Genomic DNA, 22,832 nt, shown 5'->3' with positions numbered 1-22,832 from the left:
GTATATATTGTGTGGTCTGTAATTTATTTGACCTGCCGTATGGCCTAAGCTATTTGAAAGCTTAAGGATGTAAAAAAGAGAAGTCGAATGTTATACTATATTTTACATAAACTTTCCTTTTTAAAATGTCAGTTTCAAAAGCATAAAACCCATTCCAGAAGTAAAAGCAAATCCTTTTATCAAGCTTGAATACTTGAAGAGAAGATTTTGAGTGAGGTGATGTTTGTTTTTTAAATGGATCCTTGTAATTTTCAATGAATCTAACCATTCAGAGCTAATCCTAAGGGCTTTGAAACTTGGCTTCAGTCCTCGTGTTTAAATTGTTTTCACATTCTAGCCCTCTAATCCATCTCCTTGTTTCAATGAATGCTAAAATTGATACCGCTTAACACAGCTAGTTTTCTGATTTGGTGCTGAGGAAGCAGCTTTACAGGTGAACTGTGCACTGTGTTCCTGCCAGCAAAATTATCAAGTTACACAGCAAAGTTATGAAGTAACAAATAGGAATTTTTGCTGCATCACACATAAGTGGTTTAGCATTGCCCGTTTCACAATTTTATTCATGTAATTCTGTCAAGTGACAGCTGTCCTGAAAGCAAAATGGTATAGGACTTTATCATTTGATTTGTATAATTACAACAGGAAAATAAAAAGACATTTTCTTGGCCTGGAGGTAGGGGAGTCTGTGTGTATTTGTGTGCTGGTTACCTTAGCTTCTTGGCAGAAGACTTGACATACTGTGAATAAGTATACTTCTCTAAAACCTGAGATATTATTTATTATCCAAGTAATGCTACATAATTATACTATTGGTATTCCATGTTAATGTTCGTATCAGTTATTTGACATATGGTTCAGTTTAGCAAAATGTATTGAGGGCCTTCTAGGAGCCATGCACTGCATTAAATGGTGGGCGTACCTAGATGACAGAGACAGTCCCACTAGCGTCTATAAAATGACAACTGTTCCTATTTCTTCCATTGCTGGAGTTTTCTAATACATCCATTGACAAGTGGGAACTGGACAGCAAAAATTCTTCAAATTTGAGTCTGTGAAAATAGATGAAAACAAAATATATTTTCAGTATTTAAAAAGGGCGTCTTCATGCCTTGTTAGGGCAGTGTCAGTTACTGTGGAAGCACACTCCCCTGTGTGCGGATCTGCTAGTGACATTAGTTTCTCACTACTAAATTCTAAACGAAATAAAATTGTGATGCTTGGACTAATTGACCCTCAGTTTTGGCCTACTAAAATGTACTTGAGATATAAAAACCTGTTGCGGTGGTTGTACCTCAGATATTATAATGAATTAAACAATTGCTTGTGTGAAATTAACCTTGAAAACAGTCACACTATGTCTTGATGGCACATCCCGATATCATTTTTCTCAAGTTACCCCATCCATTGTGGTATTTACAACTAAGGAAGTTCTCTATAGTTAGAAATATACAGGATACTGCTGTCTACAGGATGTTGAACAAACTTTATCTAAAACATTTTAAATCATTTTAAAAAAACAGTCCTAGATAGCAAAGTCAGTCAAATAGATTGTAGTTTGAGCTGAAGCAGAAAGCCATTTTAAACGAGAGAGAGAAGGAAAAGTCTCATCATTGCTCTGGTCTGTTATGCAATCCCAGAAGGGACTGCCGTTTCTCCTTAGGAGCCCAGATTTTGGCTAGTGTCCTGTGACACACAGTGGGAATTCACTTCCTATCAGGAAAGGCTGTTTTTCTATGTATTATCTTGTTGAGACAACCACAGAGAACAATAGCCTATTAATGTATTAGAACAACAAGTGTCATAACTAAGCCAATATTTGCTTTGTTTTGAGTGTTATCCTAAAAAAAAAATCTTTGGCTGGGCTTCAGAATACATTTGTACATTTGACCATCAGTAACTGCTGAACATAAAAGCCATGACAGTTGAAAAGAACAAAGAAGGAAAAGTGCTTTACTGATGGTGATGAACTTCTGCAGGTTTACTCCACTTACTTCCTGTCCACAGAGAGACAAGAAGGAAATAAATTATTTCAAATACATCTTTCAGGCATGAAAAAAATGTCCATTTAAAAGTCCATTTTGACTTTTGGAAGCCATAGCAAGAAACTGGTATAAGGTATAAAGAAAAAAAGCCTCCAACTCAAGTTCTCTTTCAAAATTTCAGACCCTCTTATAAGATATATTGCATTCAATTTTGGATATTATTTAAAATAATTTGACAATACTGCTTATTTGGGGGCTGACAGCTTTTTTTAAAGCTGTTATTTTCATAATGATTAGGAAGAAGAAAACTCCAGGGGGGTGGTCTATTAATATCAAGTCACTACTATAATTATGTGATAAGAGTACAGTAAAATATCAGAGCCAGAAGGTAAACCTCGAGGTTGTCTGGTCAAACCACCTCATTTTATACATGAAGGACTGCAGACCTTACCTGTTCACTAAAATCTTTTTTTACTATCTTAATCCAAAATTCTGTTTGTTAGCAATCCTCCAAAAACTCTTAGAAATCTTATATTTGTCTTTTATTTGGAAGTTGTCATAAACTGGTTTTTACTGTCAGTTATGTTTCCATGTAGTCATGTTTTAGTTCTCTTTTTGATTAAACTGGAAACTTTTTAAGGGCAGGACGTAGAGCTGTGCCTTATATTAATTTTTATCTTTTTCCTTACGGTTGATTTAGTTAGTGTTTGCTGATTGATTTGATCAGTGGGGTTTTTTTTTAAATTATTTTAAGATGTTGTTTTTGTAGCATTATTTGTGCCTCGTCACAAAATACAGTAGTAAGTATAGATATTTTTTTGCTGTTTCTATACCTGCATACTTTCTTGTGATTTTTTTCAGTCAGCTTAAGACATTTTACATGCAAGTCACAATATTTATTACCTCAACCATTTTGGATACCAGGTCATTCTGATCCAAGCATGATTAGCCCAGTTTTCAAGGGTTGCTCTAGATTTTCTGCTCTAGTTTATTTTAAGACAAGTAGAGAATGGGATATGATGAGTCAATAGCCCTACTCACCTCACTCAGTTTAATAAACTTTAAGTAACTTCGAGTAACTTTAAGTGCACAGTAAAGAAAGGAAAAAGATATCGGCTCAGTTACTGGGGCAGACAGACACATATCCAAATAATTTAAAAGCAACAGACTATGACAGTGCTTTGGGAACCCTAAGGGAGGGGAAAAGGCTAATTCTGATGGAGTTTAGGGAAGCCATAATGGAAGTAGATGGCTTTTGAATTAAGAACTCCAAGTGTGGATTAAAATTTGGATGGATTTAAATGAGCAAGGAAACCAATTCAAGCATGTGAGAAATGGGTGAACAGGGCTCAGTCAGGGAAATGGCTTTTGTTTGGGAGAGTCTGCATTTTACTCTAAGTCTACGGGGAGTAAACTCAAAGCCTTTTCTGTTCTGTTTTCAGAGCCTGAATTTTAGAAAACCCCAGGCTGATTCCTAAGTATTTTTTTTAAATAAGATGGGACTCCAGGATTCTTTTTCTTTTCCGTTGAGGGAGGGACTAAGAAAATGGTGTTGTGGTAAATTATGGTGGGTAGCTTTGTATTTCTCAGTTGTAACCATGAGCCCAAGGGTTGTAGTATCCATACTACCTTTTAGATGTTTAAAATAACACTTTCCACTATTTTACAACTCTAGAGAACCCTTCCTTGACAATAAAGATCAAAAGTAGACACAAAATATTTACCAAACTTTGGAGAGCTACTTAAGTTACTAAGCTCTATGAAGATCGCTTTTTATTTGACAATAAAGTACTTGAGGTCGGCTCTAAGTCTAGCTAAATAAGCACTGTAGAACTAAGCTGTGAGTCTAGCCTCTGTGAGCCTCAGAAAAACAAGAATCCTCCTCCAAGCCTGAATTTAAAATATAGCAAGCAATTGAATTGGACCCTTCAGGCATGTGCGAATGGGCACAACAAGCTGAGTCATATAGTTTACTCTTTCTAGTGAATTACCATGAAAGCTTGAAAGAGAAGCATTCTCATTATTTAAAGATGGTATAAATGGGCCTAAATTCTTATGAAAACATATTTTAAACATCTTTTTTGAGTGTTGTTAACACTGAATGCATATCTACAAACCCCTTAAAATCAAGAAATTGAAGCTTGAGGCATTGGGTAAGTTTTCTTTTTCAGAAGAGTTAAAACTGTATTTAATGTACAATAGCTTTCGAAATTAGTTCATTGCCAAAACCTTTAAAGGGATTTTGAAAATGCAGTTCATGTTTTAAATCTTTTCTTACAGCGACAGATTATATCTATATTCTATGTATCATATGCTACTAATGTGAAAAGTCTTGAGTAAGATAAATGGAAGGACTTGGGCAAGTCACATTCTCTTTTGAGACCTGTTTTTTCATTTATAGAAATGACAGGCTAGGACTAGATGTAGTAATATCTTATATCCTATTAAGCTCTTTTAAATTCTAAAGATTCTATTCCTCTTTTGCTTGTAATTAGGTAATATTAGGGAAGGCAGTATTTTTTTTCCCTTGGAAAAGAGTTGTTACCTGGATTTATAAATGTTTCTCTATTATCTTTACAAAGATATTCTTCATCCTAACATTTCTGTTGTTTTTGATAAACTTTCCTCCATCAATTAAATGATAGATTAGTATTTTCTCTTTTTCCCTTAATTTGACATTAGACTTTTTAGATCTTTCAGATTAATTCTTTCAGATTTTCTCACTTTTTCACACTTAATACCTCTGGGTATTAAGATTCGCGTGTTCAGCTATGGTTTAGAGACGTGGATTGTTGACTATCTTCCCATCATCTCCAGTCTCCTCACTGTTTCTTCATGTCAAAAAAGAATCTCAATCTCCTTTCTCTTATGTGAGTGAATTGTCATAAAATATCAAAATTTATGCACGCATTTTTAAGATTCTTATTCATATCAACTAGGCTTTTTAAGGCTAAATCTTATAGCAGGTCAGAGTTTAGACATCTTTAAACAAATCAACAAACCTATATGGCAGTAAATGTCCAACAGTTCTAGATGAAATAATGGGACATATATAATCTAGATATTAGAATCCAGAGGGCTCCCCCACCCCATCTCTTTCTAAAGTTCACAGTTATAGTTTAGATTACACTTTGTGGAAGATTAAATTTGATGAATGACCAAGCGATTTTTACTTATTTATCACTGATTTAATCAAATTCCCAAGTGTCAAGCCCTTACTTTGTGCTTTTATGTTTAGATAAACTTCATTGTTAAGAAAATTCAATCTATGAAAATATATATTTTGCCAAAGAGTTCACATTAGAGGTAGGGACTTAGATTCGGGGCTAGGGTAGGGTAGGAGTTGGAAACATTTACCAAAGGATTTTAACAAGTATAAATTTGAAATGACTTAATTTTAAAACATCATTGGGGATTAGGGCCACGTGGGGATGAGGTAGTGAAAGGTAGAAATATAATTTAGTGCAGTGGTTAAGAGCACAGACTCTGGACCCAGTCTACTTGAATCTATCTCAGTTCCACACATATTCTTGTGTGACATTGGACAAGTAACTTCTGTGCTGTTTCTTCATCTGTAAAATGGGTATGATAATAGCACTTACCTTTCTAGGGTTATTATGAAGATTAAATAAGTTAAAATAGGCTACATTCTTAAAACAACATTAGACAATAGTAGGCTCAGGGAAATGATGAATACTTACTTCACTGGCTATGACCCCACTCTCCACATAAAAACATATTTTCACCAAAACTTCTATTTTAAAAAATTCCAACATAATATGCATAATGAAAAAACACACAAGCTAAATTACTAAGATGGCTAGTGTCAGTAATGGAGTGTTGGACATACCTGACAAGGATTTGAAATCCAGGCAGACTCTTGAGGACAGGACAGAGTCCTAGCAGTAGGAAAGAGCCCAGCTGTGCAGACAATCAGGATGAGCGAGGTCTGACAGTAAGTGTCAAACCCTGGCATGTAGGTACAGGGTATTTTGGCAAAGGCTGATAATTGGTCGAAGTCTAGATGGGGCATCAATACCAGGGAAGCCTGTGTCCTCCTCCTCCGAGCTGAGATGGGAGCTATCAGGTGACCTCAGGGAAGAGAAGGATATAAAACTGAGACCTGGGAAATAGGGTTTAGGCATAGTAAAGTATTTGGTGTTACCCAATGAAGAAACAAGAAAGGAATTTAGGTTGCTTTAGAGTGAGTGGAAGGGCTGAGAGATCAACAGAGTTTGGTTATTAAGAATCAGATAAAAGTATTGCTGAAGTGAAAGTCAAACATCAGAGTGGGAACAGCAGTAGCAAGACTTACCTGATGCTGAGCTGCTAAACTAGTTTCTTATGGTTTCTCATACTTCTAGGGACCCAGAGCCTGGCATGATGATGAATCTGCAGGTTGGGTTCAGTGGTCCTTAACGTGGGGAGAAGGGCAGAAATGCAGCATTTATGTACACATGGGAAGAGATATGCTAACCTGAAAAGTAGCTTTTTTAGTCCACCTTTGTTTAAATTAAATGAAAAGATATGCTGTCAGACTGTAATATTTTATAATTTGATGACTGCTTTAACATTGTTTCTGCTATGGTGGAAGCAGTAGAGCCCCCTGCATCTTTAATTCGTGGTTGGCATTCATCGTGAATTCTTCATGGAGTTTTATGAAGAAATTTCGTTCAGAATCTGATTTAACAAGAACATTCATATCTTCTTGCTTCAGACTTTCATGGAAACATTGTTTCTCTGTCTAGCATTATAGTTTACAAAAGTCATGCCATTGGGGAAAACATCTCTGTTGCATTGCCATTGCTTATTTCAAATGTTCAGGTTGCTATTTTCACTTCTGTTACTTCTAAAGAGCTGACTTTCATTTAGCAAAGATGTGCTATCTAATCCACATTGTTGTGATGGTAAAATGCCTCCTAAAATAGATATTATTAGGATGGAAATTCCATTGGAATAGTATGCGTATTAGTTTCCTGGGCTAACCATAGCAAAGTAACGATAACAAAGTAAACAGTACTACAAAGTAACTGTGTGTATTAGTTTCCTAAGTCTACCATAATAAAGTACCACAAAAAGAGTAGCTGAAAGCAACAGTTCTTGAGGCCAGAAGTCCAAGTTCAGGGTATCATTTGCTAGCTTCTGGTAGTTGCCAGCAATCCTTGGTGTTCTTAGGTTTGCAGCTGCATCAGTTCAGTCTCAGCCTCCATCATCAAATGGCTTTTTCCACTGTTCGTCTCCTCTGTGTCTCTGTGTCCACATCTCTCACTTTTCTCTTGTGAAGACACTAGTCATTGGATTTAGGGCCTGTCCTAATCCAGTGTGACCTCATCTAGGTTCCACAGTGCAGCGGTTAGCACATCTGCTTACAGTATGACCTCATCTTATTTTGATTGCAAATTAAAACCCTATTTTCAAATAAGATCACATTCTCAGGTAGTGACATGAATTTTAGGAGACACTATTCAGCCCAATATAGTATGTAATATTGAACTTTAGATCTAAAGATGATTCATTTGAAAAAGCTAGTTTCACAAAAATAGGGGTTTTTTTGTTTCGTTTTGTTTTTTACACAACAGATTTCTGAGGTTGATAAATATCTTTTTTCATGGACTTCCACTTAGAACTATTATTAGATTTCTGAAATGACAGGTTATAACCAAGTATTTTTTAAAATAATTTTCAAGTAGTATTACCTGTGCTTAAGAAGTTGCCTTTCCATGGCTCAGTATTGGACATTCATTGGGGGTGGAGGTGGGGGGATGGGAACAGATGAGGTTGTGATGATCTTGAAATCCTCCTTATTAGCTAAAATCTGAAAGTGTGAACTCTTTCAAATCAGACTTCTTTAAGTTATAGCCCTAAATGCCAAAAATCTTTAGCTGGAATACCTGAAATAGGAGATCAGAATAAATTTATGGGACTTACTCATACCCTGTGTTCAACATTTTTTATATAAATATTTTCCTTCAGTTTTTCAAATAAGGAACTTTGCCTCATATTTTTTGTGCCCCTTCAGCCTCCCTGCTGTCCCTTACTGGTCACAATGAACACATTAGGATGGGCCATTAGAAGTATTGTCCACTGTGACAAATCAGTTTTTTAGGCAAGCCTTTTGAGTGAATGTTTGATTTTATAATACTCACTCATTTTCAGTAATGAGCTTTGTAGAATTATTTGCATTTCTTCAGAGCGAGGAACTAGAATTTCTTGAGTTTAAATTTTTTGAGAAATAGGTAGATATAAGGTTGAAATTTCAGGGAGTTAAGTTTCCTGTATTACTTCTATTCTGAACTTTGGAAAGTTTCCTGAGGTTTCTAGAGATGCAGTAATAGATAAGAGTGAACTTGGCCTCAAATATTGTCCTCAGTAAATGTCAAAAGCAAGGGCTTTAAATTTTCAAACTCAGTGCTACACAAATAATTAAATAGACTTTAGTTCATGAAGTATGTGAGAGTTGATGTTTCTTTAAAAAAACCAAAAAAAAGCTCTTTTTGCCCAGAAGGATTCCATACCAAATAGTGAAGAACCAAAGATTTAAGGTATCTCCAGAAATGGAGAGCAATGAATCTTTCTTTAAAAATCATAATCTCCAGTGATTCCACTTTTTAAGACCTGTCATTTATCATGAGCTGTCAAGTTCTGGATAGTTTCCTGGATCTCAACTTTTAAAATTTCACTAATACCAGGGGACTTAATAACAGAAACTTAATGTCTGAGAGGCACAGTCAAGTAATCAATCCACTTGTCTCTGTCAGCTTTGTCTTAGGAAAGAAAAAAAAAAATTGTTTTTTTCTCAACCATTTTCAAAAATTCCATGTTGAAAACAAATTATGACAGAGAATATATACAGAGCATTCATCATATTTTGAAGAAAGGAGGGTAAAGGCACCGAGGCTGTGTGTTTTTGGATTCTGAAAGCTACTTGAGGGATTGCCTCTCTATAGTTGATTGTTTTACTCATCATTTTACAAGACTGTATGTTTGTTTATATAAAAATCAGTTTCATGTTTGCTTTTCCAAATGATTCATGTTGGGAACAATTTAAGCTGTCTAGATAATGATTGAGTTTAGACTTTAAAAAATACACTTCCTCTGAACTTTGTACCCGTTTTCAAGTTTGTAACTCTGTCCCTTGCATGGCCATTATATTAGTAAATATAGTGAAAGTTTTCTTTCAAGTTACCAGTGAGTGTTATTTCCACCCCTGCCAGTGTCTAAGCACATAACTGCATCTCTTCTCCCCAGCCCCTACTCTTCAAATACAGAAGTCCAGCTCACTGTTTCTTGCAACAGGTGATATTGATCAATAAAATATTCTTCATCAATTATTGGTACATTAGTGAGAAAGAGGTTAGATTTATTAGCTTCATCCAGGAGTGCATGCCTTTAGGCTTTGGATCACCCTGCTGAATGTTGACCCAGCAAGCACCTACTTTTGAAATTTTTGTACTTTTTGCTCTGCACTTAAATTTCGAACAATATATATTTAATGATTGCGTCTAACTACTACTATATTCCAGTTGTACAAGCACAGGATGCATTTTTTATGTTTGCTAAAAAAAAGTTTATCTTAATGGGCAGTATTTATTTATAAAACTTGGAAACTGAAATACTCTCATAGTCGTGCCTTCCAACAGACAGGGGTTTCTTTTTTTTTCTTTTTCTTTTTTTGTTTTTTAATGAATGCAGAGCCAGCTATCGACTTCCATTAAGTATAGGACGCTTAGTAACATAATAGGTTGTTGCGACTGTTATTAGTTTGTTTTGTTATTGTTTTTATTGTTTGTATTTTTCCTTAACTTTAAATTGGATTTTTAACTAAGGCTCAGATTAACAGTATCTTTTACTAATCAACTAGTAGATTCATTGTTTCCCAGATTTTTAAACTGAAGTTTAGAATTTATACTTTTATACTTTCATTTTAAAGATATACTTAACAGAAGTCATTTCAAAAGAACAACAACAACAACAAAAAGAATTCAGAAATTTAAGAATGATTTAGAGCAATCTTAAAGATTCTGGCAATAGGTCAGAATGAGTTAAGTTTCTACATTTATACCAGTCTGATAGCCATACAAGTCTTCTTAATTTTAACTCTTTGAAAACATTTACCATTTCTATTTTGGTGCTGAATTTTATGATCCTGTATTTCTAGGCACCACAATAAAGAAGGGCCGTAATCATGGATGTAATAGCTATATACACTTCTAGGAAATGACAGTCCTTTGAGTCATGCCATGTTTTTTTTTTTTTTTAGTCAGATCTTCCATACCTATTAAGATCTGTGATCATGAATAATTTCTTATTTGGTGAAGAATATTTGGTTATCTGAGGCAAATTATTAAACCTCAGTTTCCTTATCAATGAAGAGGGGATGCTGCCAACATAATCTTTTTCTGAGGGTTGATTTGTTTCATTATAAATAAAGGTCCTCAGCTCTTTTAGAATGATGTTAAATTAACTCAAGCGGTAGAAGCGTAAACTGAAACATGATTTAATGTTATCCGGGGCACAATCAACATAATTTTGATAACCTCTAATTAAGACATAGTAGTCATCTCTTAGGTTAACAAAGAGATGATTATTACCCATGTGGTAGTCTTTTTGTATGGATTTGAGGCAGTTCGAGGGCCCTTACCCTGCATGTAGTTCCTTTTTGGAACTCAAAATTGTGTGGAATGTTCCATGGTATTTTATGATATCATTCATATTTGCCTACCTCATTAATTTTCTTGGTCTGCCCATCACCTAGTACTCTTTGCCCTTATGCATCTTACTTATTTGGCTTGCTAATAAGCACTGATGGAGAAAAAGACCAAGTATATAGGGTGACAGATTATGGGGAAGCAATATTATGTCATTGAAAACAGCCCTAGATTAGGAGAACTTGGATTACCCCTGATGATGCCAAGCATGTGATCTTGGCACATCTCTTTATGAAGACTTCTTTCATTAGTTATCTAATCTAGAAAACGAGATTTTGACTAAGTATTTTCTTAATCCTTGCTTCAAAGCCTTCAAAGAATTTAAGTGAAAAGGCAGATCCTTGACTTATTAGTAATATGTTAGTGGATACTTCTTAATCTTTAAAATCAACTTACTGAAAGAAAATGTGTCCCTTAGGTATTTAGGTCAAGCAAACCACTATTACACAACTACCTCATTTGTACATGTACTTTTTATGCATGCTAGACAGACAGACAATCATACCATTAAATCTATTTATAAGCACTAAAATTTTTAGCCCTTCCTTATAGCCTGTTCCTCTCAGTCAATTGTATGTATAAAATACCTGCATAAACTGCGTGTGATGGGTCTAGTTTTTTATATTTCATTGAAGGAGTAAATTTTGACCATGGGGCAATCTGTGACTGACATGGTAATGCTAATAAATATTATTATAATTTTATAGCAATATATGATACTTGAGCACTGTAGCTTTAGAAAAATTACTCAACATCTATGAGTATAGTTTCCCCTCAATGTGATCCTTGAATCTAGTCTGAAATATTCCAAGACAGCTCTCATAGAATCAATAGCCATTATAGCAATAAGATCCTAGTGCTTTGTGAGATAATTAAATCTTCTTCCATTTGGGCACTTAGAAAGTGTCATCTGTATTACTCAGTGATGTTCAATGCCAGTTTGTTCATATTTTTTTTACTTTTATCTACTTTTTCGGATATATTGATTTCATGTCAGTTGTATATAAAAATTTGGCTAGCAGTTGAAAGTAGTTCATGTCTTTTAGAATTTAAAATGAATAAAATTTCACTGGTTAGTCAGTCTGAGATGTGGCTTGTCATAGTTTGTGCAGAATCCAAGTTGTTTTCTAGAACTTTAAATATCTTCACAATTTGTAGTAACTTTCATCAAGAAAAACCGTAGCTCGGTAAATAAGCTGTTGCTGTTGTTTTAACCAAATATCCTGCTTTGAAGTCTTGGCATATCTTTGATTATTGTTTTAAATATGGGAAAATGGGCTGGGTCCTTGAAATTACAGTTATCCTGTTGCTTATATTCTAAAGAAAGCTGTTAAAACTGCCAAGAACTTTAAGTTCAGAAAAACTTTTTATAAGTAGTAACTTTTCATAAGATTGTTTTTACCATTCCCAGCCTAGAAATAATACAAACCAGATTTATTTGGAAGGAATTGTGATATCGTAAAGTAAGTAATTCAATTCAGCCACCACTTACGGACTATTCTGCCATTGTGGGGACTACAAACATGAGCAAAGAGATCTGGACAACTGAACTAGAACTAAATAAGAGTCAAGAAAGATGAAAAAAAAAAAACAAACCTGGCATTGAGTTATACAGATGGCACTTTCTAAGTGCCCAAATGGAAGAAATTTTAATTATCTCACAAGTCACTAGGATCTTATTTCTATAACCTTTCATAAACATCTCTTTTTTAAAAAAAAAATCAAGGACTTATTTCTTATTTCCTTCTATCTTTCTAGCACATGTTGATTTCTCCCTCCTCCTTCCCTCCCCCCCCGTCACACACACACACACACACACACACACACACACACACACCCCGCCCCCCCCTTTTCCTTCCTGTTTCCCACCTGACCATCACTTAGAGTTTCTAGAGTAGTGTTTTCCAAATTGTGGATCATGAATCAATTTGACCAGCATTTTTTTAAAAAATGAAATAGATTAAAATAGAAAATACCAGAATGTATCACATAGTAAGGGAAAGTATCAATTTAGTTATATATCATGTATTTGTATGTGATTACAATGTAAAATATATTTCTTATTGTTGACTGCCATTTTTAAAAAATTCGAAAGCCACCGTTCTAGAGCATGTCATCTATTTGTGTCTTGAACCTAATGTTCTTTAATTGTACATGTTGAATAGTTACTGCATAAATATTTGGATAAGCTTTTTAAAACTAGAATTTTGTTTATGCTTAATATCTTGTTTCTAATCTGCATGGCCAGAACAAAACCCGTAGTGTTGACAGTTTTATATTACTTTAAAAAAAAAATTTTATTTTCCACATCATTTTAAATTCAAAGAATACTATTAAAAAACTTATCTTTTTTCTCCCCTAATGGAGTTCAGAGTGGTTTGCACTGGTTTCTATTGCTCTGAAGTTCTAGAAAGCATGATTGTGTGTAGTAGCGTGGTATTGAAAATAGGGTTGGTTAATTTTAAAGAGAAGGAGCCCTGGAACTGAATTGTTTCACATATCACCTGGAAGCAGAAATATTTATGTTAGTTTTAGGGTTAAGAGGAACTAGAATCTACCACTTAGTTTCCTTAAAACAAAGCTTCTTGTGAGGCAGTATAGTGAAGGCGCATTCTTTTCTTTCTTTCTTTCTTTCTTTTTTTTTTAACCTAGGTTAAACTTTTACAAGCAATCAAAGACATTGAATAGCTGGAATTGGCATTTGAAAAGAAATTAACTAGCTGTCCCTAGGTCTGGGTTGTGATTAAGATCACTGGCTTTAGAGATCCATAGCCAAATTTAAATCCCTCGTCCACGGCTTGCCAGCTCTTTGACCTGAGACAAGTTACTTCTCAATAGCTTTATTTCATCCTGTAAAATGGAGATAAAACATAGGATTGTTAAGAAGTACATGAACGAATGTTTGTAAAGTCCAGTGGCTAACACACAATACAAGCTCAGTAACTGATAGTTGTTTTTAAATTCTGTTATAACCCATCACTAAAGTAAGAAACACCTGGCTATTGTTAGAAACCACTCGCTGTTATGAATACTAGTCCATATCAAGGATCTTTATCTCCCTCATTGTGAGAATAGATCAGAGGACACCAGCAGGATCGTAGGATATAAGAAACTGGAAAATCCGAAGAGTCTTTTGAGATAGTCCTTTTATTTTACAATTAATTGTGACACCTGTATGATGTAATTGCCTATTTACACAGGAAGAACTGTGTCTTGTTTGCTATTACTTCCCGACATAGTAGGACCTTGGCACATGGTAGATGCTCAGACACTTGTTGAATGAGTATTCATTCCATGGCCATTCTAACGTCACAAAACAGTTGGTAGAAACGCAGAGACTTGAGTCAACAGTTCAGTTAATATTTCCACGTACTGTGTCTCCTGGCTTATAAAGACTAATACTAAAATATCAACAGTATTTATTAAATGCTTTTTTATAATATTTTATTTTGTTTCCCAGGGGCTCCATATTTTAACTGCCCTTAACTTGAGTAAACTGTTATGTAAGCAGATTTTAAGATCCAAAACTTCTCTAGACTGATCAGCATGTAAAATATTTTTAGTGACTGGTTGATGCTGATAGGATCTAGCATTTTTTATTCAGATGCAGTTTAGTTTTGACTGACCATTAAACACATTCTAGTACATAAAATATCTAAAAATAACTATAGTTTAAACTTTACTCTGTTGCAGTTGATCATATTCTTAAGTGAAATAGAAACTAGTGATGTGACCTTTTCCATTATTATGGAATGGACTTTTTAAAAACTTAAACCTTTCAGATAATTATAGATTTACATGTAATTGTAAGGATTAATATAGGGAGATCCTGTGTACCCTTTACTCACGTTCTCCTAGTGGTAACATCTTGAAAAACTGTAGTAAAACATCACAATCAAGATATCGACATTGCTGTAATCCAGTGGTCTTAATTCCGTTTCTCTCAGTTTTGCTTGTAGTCTCGTGTGTGTGTGTGTGTGTGTGTGTGTGTGTGTGTGTGTGTGTTTAGTTCTGTGCAGTTTTATCACTTGTGTATGTTCTTGTGTCCACCACCACAAGTCAAGATACAGAACAGTTCCACCGCCACAGGATCCCTCCTATTGCCCTTTTATAACCACATCCCCCTCTTGAGCATATCCTTCCCCTACCCACCTCCCATCCCACGCCCCTCCACCTCCCCCACCCCCGCCAGCAATCACTGATCTGTTCCCCACTTCTGTAACTTTGTCATTTGAGGAATAGATGAGTCCTCAGTTTATGTCATGGATAGGTTCTGCAACTGAGTGAAACGATGTATAATAAAACCAGCTTTACCACAGGCTAACTGATGTAAACGAGCTAAGTTCCTACAGTGTCTCATCAATGTTATAATGATACATTATTTGAGGACCTACTGTATTATATAAGTGGAATCATGCTGTATGTAAACTTTTGAGATTGGCTTTTGTTACTTAGCATAATTCACTGGAGGTTTATTCAGGCTGTTGTGTGTATCAGTAATTCATTCCTTTTTATTGTGTTTATATTGTGTAATATGGATATACCACAGTTTAATCATACACCTGTTGACGGACATCTAGATTGTTTCCAATATTTGATTGTTACAAATAAAGCTATAAATTTGCATATACAAGTTTGTGTTTTGATGTTGAAAAGATATGTCTTCCTTTTTCTAGATTAAGTGATCAGGATTTCAATTGCTGGATAATAACGGTAGTTGCGTATTTAATTTTTTAAGAAAATGCCAAACTGCCAGAGTAACTGTACCATTTTATATTCCCACTAACAGTGTACAAGGGATTCAGTTTCTTTACATCTTCTCCGGCGTTTGAGAAGATGTCACTATTCTGTTACTATATTTTTTAGCCATTCTGCCACTTGTGTAGAGGTATCTTCTGATTTTAATTTACATTTCCCTGATGACTAATAATGTTAAACATCTTTTGGCGTGCTTGTTCACCATAGAAATATCCTCTTCAATGAATAGTTTGATTTTTATTTAATTGCTGAGTTTCGAAAATGTTACGTATTATACATACTAGTTCTTTGTTGGATATGTGGTTTGCAAATTTTTTCCCATGGTTTGTAGCTTGTCTTTTTATCCTCTTAATGGGTCTTTGCAGACAAACATTTTAAATTTTGGTTAGGTCCAAAATATTAGTTTTCCTTTATAGATCATGTTTTGGTGTCAAGTCTAAGACTTCTTTGCCTAGCCCTAGATCCTGAAGATTTTCTCCTGTTTTTTCCCTAAAGTTTTATAGTTTTGCAGTTAAGCCTGTGATCCATTTTGAGTTACTTTTTTATTGTCATAAAACACATATGAATATTACCATTTTAACCATTTTAAAGTATACAGTTCAGAGGCATTAAGTATATTCACAGTGTCGTGCAGCCAGCAGACTATATAAACCAGCACTTTTTCATCACCACAAACCCAAACCCGATACATATTAAGCAGCCATTCCCTATCCCTCCGTCCCCTAAGCCCTGGCAGCCACCAGTCTGCTTTCTGTCTCCTCGGATTTGCCTGTTTTGGATGTTACATAAATGGAATTATATAATAGTGGCCTTTTCTGTCTGGCTTCTTTTCTTACCTTAACGTTTTTGAAGTTCATTCATGTTGTAGATGTATCAGTACTTCATTCCTCTTATGGCTGAATAATATTCCATTATGTGACTATACTACATTTATTGTTTATCCATTCATCAGTTGATGGACATTTGGGTTGGTTCCACCTTTTGGCTATTGTGAATAGTGCAGCTATGAACATTTCATGTACAAGTTTTTTTCTGACTTATTTCACTTAGCATAATGCCCTTGAGGTCCATCCAGGTTGTTAAAAATGGTAGGATTTCTTTCTTTTTATGACCGAATAATATTCCATTGTGTATATACCACATTTTTTAATCCATTCATTTATCAGTGGATACTTGGGTTGTTTCCATTATCTTGGCTATTGTGAATAATGCTGCAAGCTTCTCCCCTATTTTCCTGAATTCTGTTTGTGTTCAGGTAATCTTGAGGATCCAAAAAATTTTTTCAAGGCTTGAAATAACAATTCAATCTGTATATATAGTACTTGGCATGAAAAATTGCAGAAAACCACTTGTTCTTATATTTACTTAAACTCTATGTAAAACTCATTGTTCAGCACCTACGTATGGAAGAATACTCAAATGATAAGTTACTATTCTTGTTCTTTATTCTATCCTTTACATAAATTCTCAATTCTTATTACAAATACATAACACTTTGAAAATTCTAGTATTAAAAAGCTAAGATAAGTAATGAGCTTTTGAAGTTTTAAAAAGGTCAGCATGTTTTGAGGCATTTCTAATCTTAGTTCTTTTTTTTAGGTGTCATTTCCTCATTTTTTGACAGATTCCATAACCTCCAATTTTTAAATATTTATGACGGAATGCAGACAAAGTCTCAAAATTGTGTAGCCTTCTTATACTTTATGATATGTGAAATAGTATGTGTCATTGTCAAGAGAACTAGTAGACAGAAATTATGCCTTTGAATATTGCCTAATACAAAAGTAGCATGATTTGGGGCAGGATGTTTAATCCACTGATCCTCTAAATTATCAGCCTCGTCCATTGTGTAGTTCCGAAGATAAAATAAGATAGAAAGGTGTATGAGGTGGTATAAAGCATAAAGTGTTATGTATATATAGTATTATTATTAAAATGGATGTATCTTCCTTTTTACCTTACTCATCTACAAATGCGTTCATCATGAAGAGTTCTTCAAACTATAAGCTTTTACTTATCAGTATTTCATTTATCAGTTTCTTAAATCAGTGCTTAATGCAGTGAATCTACTACCAGTTATTTATTTTTTGCCGTGTTCATATAATTATTTTATAATCATCAACAAATTCAGTGAGACACAAGCTTATTATCTAACTCTATTCTCCATTAAGCTAAATATGCTTTTGGGATTGAGGAATGGGTACTATCCAGCTGAAGGCAATATTAGTGGACTGTCTTTTTTCATATGACTTAAGAAGCCAGTGGCCTACCGTGGCAAACTAAAATGGAATTGATTTCTTTGTTAAGTGATGCCGCAATTATTAATTGAATACCCACTTAGTCTGTACTTGGCTACTTAAAGTCAGCATGACATTTACTAATATATGTGAATTTGCTTTTTTTTAACTTAATTTTCTTTGAAATTTTGATCTGCTAGCAATAAGCCGTTTAAAGAATTTCAAGTGGACCTATTATAAATAGCTTCCAAAGATTGGTTAGAAAATTAGTTTCCAAAGATTGGTTAGACATCCAGACTTCTGATAACCCAGCTGGATATGAAAAAAGAAGTTTCTTATAGTTGGTGCTCTTTACACCATAGTTTCAGATAATAGCAAGATAATGGTAAATACCATAGGTTGGTAAATCATACTAATAACAGTAGAGTAAAACCTATTTTTGAAGAATGTAGTATGGCCAGGGTCATTCCATTAGTAGTGAATGTTGTGTAAAAAAGAAAAAATCTGGCCATATATCCTGTGAAGAACCATTTAATTATCACATGCTCATTCTTAAGTGTTTTTTTCCCAATTTTTAAATAGATAAATTAGGATGTGAAAGACTCAATTATATAAAAGCTCATTTTTTTATATATTTCCTTCGCTTATTAGTTGCTTTCTAGTCACAAAATCAGAATTTCATTAAAACAGTTTGATATAAAGTGTTTTAAACCATATTTCCTGAATATTTCTGTGTGATACACTAAAATAATTTAGGTAACATAGAATGTTGCATATGAGATTGATAGTGAATAAGGAAATAATTTTAACATGTTTTGCAAAAATTATTTTTAACAGATTCAGTTTACATTTCCAGGACTAGAATTAATGCAAAAATGTTTAGTGTCTTATAAGTTTTCTCGGGATAAGTTGGGTCAAGGCAGCTTTAGAGATGAAGTCTATCAGAGAAGACTATTATTAGAGATAAATACAGTAACCTCATTGGTCGTTAGTGTGTTTAAAAGATGGGCCCAGATGTCTCTGGTCTTTATCAGGGATTCAGATCCCTAAGATGAAAGTGACCTTTGCCTTTCCCCTTCTGGGTCTATCTAGAAAAAAAAGTGTTCTGGAACTTGAGGCTGGAAGGACTGCAGAGTTGCAAGTTCACAGAAACTTGTGTCCCCTTAGTTTTTCACTTGAATGGAAAAAGCATACTTGGATGTTTTACATTAACTCCCCTTATTATGAAGTGATTCTTACCACCAAGCAAATAACCACTTTAAAGGATAACACTTTCCTAGTCAGATGATTATTCTGTTACCCAATCATTTATACTGAATCTTGCATTTAAATCAAAGTGACCACCTGGAGAGAAAATTGTATTAAGCAAAACCATTTTTACAACTTCTTTTTTTATTTTTTGTTTCCTTTTCTTCTTCCTTGTACATTTCTGCATTTTCTATACTCAGTTCAAAAGAACAACTAAGGAAAGTGATACATTCATCAGTAGTCTCTTTTTCTCTTGAAAGGCTTAATGCCATGTCACTTCTAAAAGTTTGAGGACACATTCCTTTGGTTGGCAGTGTCTGTTACTCTCTGCTAGGTCACTGCTACTCTGAATGTGGTTCAGGATCCAGTGCCAGTCTGCAGACTGGACTATTTATTACCAGTCTGTGACAAGTGTAGACTATGATATTAAGTGTTTGGAAACTTCTTGCAGTTTGAAATTACCATGACAGCTAAATGCATAATTTTGGATTTTACAAGATTATTGGCCCACAGCAAATGAGAGAAAGTCACAATAGACAATTTGAGAAGCACTGATGACCTCATTAACTTCTAACAGAGATCACTGGTGGGAGTGAGGGGAGGAATCTTAAATGACTGTCTTGTTGACCTATCTGTAGTTAGGTAGGTACACTCAGCTATAGCAAAGCCCAAATGAATTTGTTGTCTGAGCATAAAATCAAGGACTATCCTAAATATCAGTGATAATGATAATTAAGTGAAATCAGCTGTTTATGTGGTTTCTGAATAGCTTTTTATTGTTTCTTACTTGGATTTAAAGCACTATTTGCTGAAGTTATGTAATCAAACAACCTTAATAATTCCTACATTTCTCCCTGGGAAGTTGTTGAATCATTTAAAAAACTTAAAGCTTTGTTTCTCTCATATGTTAGTAAATTACATTCATTATAAAATGCAGTGGTTATTAAATATGGCCAAAGTTTGGTCTAGCAAAATCTTGAATGAGAAAGAAAAGAGAAGCTCTACTGACAGTACTTACTAACTGTGAAGATTTGCCACCATAGATGTGGTGTTTTACTTTGGTATATTTTGATCACTGCTTTTAAAAAATGCAATAGCAGCTGATGACATTGTTATAATTGAACCACAAGTTTCCATTAGCTCCAAAAATAGCAATTTCCAATTGAGCGATATAGTTTAAAATATTTTTACCTTAATAAAAAATTGTTCCAAATTTTTTTTGAGAAGCTGCTTTTCAAAGAAAGTTACCACCATAACTTTCTGAGGGCAAAGTATAAAGTTCTGCTTGACCAATGTTAAATAATTTGAGTTAATGAATTTACCATGAATGTCCTCCTTTGTGTTTATTAATACAGATAAGGGGAATCGGCAGGCTTGAAGCATGAGTTCAGATGCCGGCCAAGGCGTGATCACCACTCCTCCTCCCAGCATGCCTCACAAAGAGAGGTATTTTGACCGCATCAATGAAAATGACCCAGAATACCTCAGGGAGAGGAACATGTCTCCTGATCTACGACAAGACTTCAATATGATGGAGCAGAGGAAACGAGTCACTCAGATCTTGCAAAGTCCTGTGAGTTGAAATAATTACAAGACTCTAATTTTTCTTCTTCTTTGAAACCTTGTTATAATGAGGTAGGACAGGTATCTTAATTCTCAGGTTGGAAGGGGGGTGGAGGAAAAATGACAAGTTGCCCCCAATCTTTCAGAGGCAAAACAAACACTAATTTATATATTTGATTTACAAAGCTCTAATAACAAACTAGTATTGTCTTGGTGGTGTAAATTTTCTTTGTGTGGTGTTTGAATGTAATGCCTCATTAAAGGAGGACAAAAGATGCTTCTGAGCTCAAGGACACCCAGTTCAGACTGAATATCTGTGAAGAAATGAAAGGCATGACTGAAGTGTTTAGGAACTAAGAAATGAGTTAGGTACATTTCATGCACATATTTGCTTCTTCCTTTGGGTACCTTACACTCGGAGCAGCATAGGAAGACTCAGGTTCCTGAGGAGACCTGTGATTTGGCAGCCTCGTGTTACATACACCTGATGCAGGCACACATACATGTCTATACACCAAACTAACTAGCTTAAAAGTGGATTTTAATCGAAACTCAAGCAGAAAATTCTGCCTGCGCAATAATATCCAGACTTTGTGAATTCTATTCAAATGATTTGTTAGTTTTCCGACCCTTAGTGAAATTTTAAAGGTCACAGGTAAGCGATAGAAAGTGAGGGAACGGCTTGATTTACGACGTAAAATGATTTGCTAGCTTCATGCATCATGAAGATCATGGGCTCCTCAAGGCAGAGTTCAGCACACGGAGACATGCGATGCCCGGGTTAGGGTTAATTAGGTTTCCAACTTAGGTACTAAAATAAGCACCGAGGCTTCGAGCTGCCTGAGGTGGCCCTGGTAAATAATTTTTGTTGTGCCCTTGTGAATTTAATCACAGAAGTCGAGTCCAAAGCCAAAGGGGAATTCCACTCTGAGTAATTCTCCTGTTCCAGTGGCCTAGATAAAAGCAAATACAAGTTATAAAAGCAATGCAAGCTTTGAGGAATTTAAATGTAGCTTAGATTTAAAGCTTTAAACCATCCTTTAAACTCTTAAAGCAACCCTTTCCCAATGGAAAGGCGATTAACCAAAGAAGTCATCATGAGGGAATAAATAGAAGAGAAAAGAGCTCTACTGACGGTGCCTTCTTTTATGCAAACCTGAGTTTCTGTGTTTATAAATACTTGAAGGGCACGTTAATTACTTGGATCAAAATAGATATATTTCCTCTTCTAAAGAAAGCCTACTTTTAAGAACTTATTAGCCAAATGACTATAGTAACGTATAGAATTAAATCACCGAAAGAATGAGATAAAGTTCAGATTTTGTTCAGAGTTGTTAAATACTGAGTTGGTTAGACATCCAGACTTCTGATAACCCAGCTGGATATGAAAAAAGAAGTTTCTTATAGTTGGTGCTCTTTACACCATAGTTTCAGATAATAGCAAGATAATGGTAAATACCATAGGTTGGTAAATCATACTAATAACAGTAGAGTAAAACCTACTGTGTGGAAAGTGCTCCAAAGAGGACTATTCATTGTAACTGTAGAGTTTAAAAGGAAAAGGCACTAAACTGCATTTCCATGCCAGGGTTTTTGTTTTATAATTTTCCCGTTAAACTAAAGACAGCATAACTTTCAGTAGATTTCTAATTTTTTATTATTTATGTATTTTCATTTGTAAATCGCTTAAAAGTATCAATTTTACTTATGCTTTGGGGAACTTAATGAAAAAACAGGATAGAGCAGATATGTAAATTGCCATATTCACATGAATGATAATTTTCAGCTTAAAGAGAAACAAAGATTTAAAAGAATTGTGGATTGCTCACTTTTTCCCTAGATCCTTGCTAATCAGTTTAAAATCTTGTTTGTGAAAGTGTTTAAGTTTTGTCTATCTGACATGTTTTAGGTCAGAGGTCCTCAAATTTCTTTTAATACAATAAACTTTTCACCACAGGAAATGATATATAGTGGCCTATATTAGTTACCTATTGCTAAATAACAAAGTATCCCAAAACTTAGCAGCTTAAAACAACAAGCTTTATTTATATCTCATCATTTCTGTGGGTCAGGAATTTAGGAGCTGCTTAGTCAGTGGTTCTGGCTCAAGGTCTGTCATGAAGTTGCAGTCAAGACATCAGCCAGGGCTACTGTCATTTGAAGGCTCGACTGGCCTGGAGGTTTCCGCTCTTCAGGTGGGCCACTCACATTGGTATTGGCAAAAGCCACAGTTCCTTGCCACGTGGACCTTTACCTGAGGCTGTTTGAGTGCTCTCCCCCAGAGTAAGTATCTGAGAGAGAGCAAGGAGGAGACTGCAGTGCCTCTTACGACCTAA

At 34.8% G+C, this 22,832-nt stretch overlaps 1 protein-coding gene across 7 annotated transcripts in view; it reads left to right on the top strand.

The window, feature by feature from the left end:
• ADD3 (adducin 3) overlaps positions 1 to 22,832 on the top strand; it is a 114,605-nt gene that overhangs the window by 63,959 nt on the left and 27,814 nt on the right. For all 7 annotated transcript variants that reach the window (XM_023532733.1, XM_023532731.1, XM_011363760.2 and 4 more), the window contains one exon: positions 20,289 to 20,506. In XM_023532733.1, the coding sequence (XP_023388501.1) occupies positions 20,315 to 20,506 (192 nt within the window). In that variant the 5' untranslated portion in view covers positions 20,289 to 20,314. The remainder of the gene's footprint in view (positions 1 to 20,288; positions 20,507 to 22,832) is intronic.

The sequence above is a fragment of the Pteropus vampyrus genome, unplaced genomic scaffold (genome assembly GCF_000151845.1).
Source record: "Pteropus vampyrus isolate Shadow unplaced genomic scaffold, Pvam_2.0 Scaffold89, whole genome shotgun sequence".
Taxonomy (NCBI): Eukaryota; Metazoa; Chordata; class Mammalia; order Chiroptera; family Pteropodidae; genus Pteropus; species Pteropus vampyrus.
The sequence above is the reverse complement of the archived record's forward strand: the minus strand, read 5'-3'. Positions and strand labels throughout refer to the sequence as shown.